Below are 1434 nucleotides of genomic sequence, written 5' to 3'. Positions count from 1 at the left end.
CCATGCTCTGCTGCTTCCTAGAAAAGCCTGAAGGTAGTGGGACAAATTCATCCTACTATGATTTACTGCTTTACCAGCGAACTCTACTTGTACCCATTCTTTTCAGAATTGGCAGGAGATCCTCGATCTTGAGGTATCTGGTATCTGAAAAACAAACAAACAAAAACAATGAGATGATGAGCCCCGGGCTGGTGTGAAATGCTGAGCACTCTGCCACCAACCAAAAGATTGGCAGTTCAAATTCATTCAGAAGTATCTTCAAAGAAAGACTTGGTGATCTCCTTCCAAAAGGTCTCAGCCTTTTGGAAAGAAGCAACCAATAACAGCAACAAAAACCGTAAGAAGTATAAGACACGCAGGGGTGTGATCGTCCGTCCTGACAGACGGTGCTTATTAAACTGTGTCCTGAGAGGAAAGAAAGTCACTCACCAAAATTTTGCATAATCCAAGCCAAAATATTTTCCCGAGATACATAATTGCCAAAGCCAATCAAAAATATTTTCCTGTGGTACATAATTGCCAAATGTGAATTAAAATGAGCAGAACACATGCAAAAGTGGAAGAAGGTACCATGATGTCACGAATTTCAATGTTAATTTCATTACAAGCATTATTTTTCCAGTTAAAACTCTTTCCCTTGTCCTATCCCTGAGATGTTTCTAGAATTTTAATCATTATTCCTTTCATAATTACCTGGGCAGTTCTTCGGGAGATGCTCCTATTGTACAAGAGTCTTATAAATGGTGAGAAATTCCTCACTGGCTGCTCGCCTCTGCTAAAGGTAGGTCCACGGAGGTCTGCACTCCTCACAAGGCAGATTAATGCAGTCAAATCTTGTACTATCCATCTTTATTTGATAAGAAGTCTAACATCACATTCTTAGACTTCTTTGTTACCACAGTACTTGAGTGTGTAGAGTTACATTCCTGGGGAATTTTCTTATTTTTCTTCATAGTACTGTCAATACTTTATAAATGAGTTTCTTGTAGGAGATTTAGAAAACTTTTATTGCTCATTTATTCCCCTTTTACTTTTCTTTCCAGCTAAAGATCATTGATTTTCCATTGATTTTAAAATATTTATGAATGGACTTGTGGATCTTGAGTCAATGGAAGGATTGAATTAGTAACTCTATCTTCCCCACTTTTGTCCATGGGAAATTCCTCAAGTGTTATTTTTAAGTATACTTTATATTCACAACAGTTTTGATTAATAATTCATAACTAAATGTAATAAATGAGTTCTCTCCCTGAAGTTACTTGTCCATCTGACCCTAGGTTTATGGGATCACCTCACCTTGGATGGATAGGGGGAAGCAGTGGTCAATAACTGCAGTTCATCCTGTTTTAGGGGTTTATGCAAAGTTTTCCTAGTCCACTGAGGATAAACTATCTAAAGGAAAACTAATCTCTCTGAAGGGTAATAAAATAAAAT

At 37.4% G+C, this 1434-nt stretch overlaps 1 protein-coding gene across 1 annotated transcript in view; it reads left to right on the top strand.

Annotated features, from left to right (window-relative positions):
- LOC103212911 (olfactory receptor 5M3) overlaps nt 1-1047 on the top strand; it is a 3118-nt gene extending 2071 nt beyond the window's left edge. Inside the window, exon 2 of the mRNA XM_007958833.1 lies at nt 1044-1047. Coding sequence (XP_007957024.1) covers nt 1044-1047 — 4 coding nt within the window. The remainder of the gene's footprint in view (nt 1-1043) is intronic.
- Nucleotides 1048-1434: the final 387 nt, after the last annotated feature.

Source organism: Orycteropus afer, unplaced genomic scaffold (assembly GCF_000298275.1).
Source record: "Orycteropus afer afer isolate SDZICR_OR568_19922 unplaced genomic scaffold, OryAfe1.0 scaffold01153, whole genome shotgun sequence".
Classification (NCBI taxonomy): domain Eukaryota; kingdom Metazoa; phylum Chordata; class Mammalia; order Tubulidentata; family Orycteropodidae; genus Orycteropus; species Orycteropus afer.
Note: the sequence above shows the minus strand (reverse complement) of the source record. Positions and strands in the feature narration are given on the sequence as shown.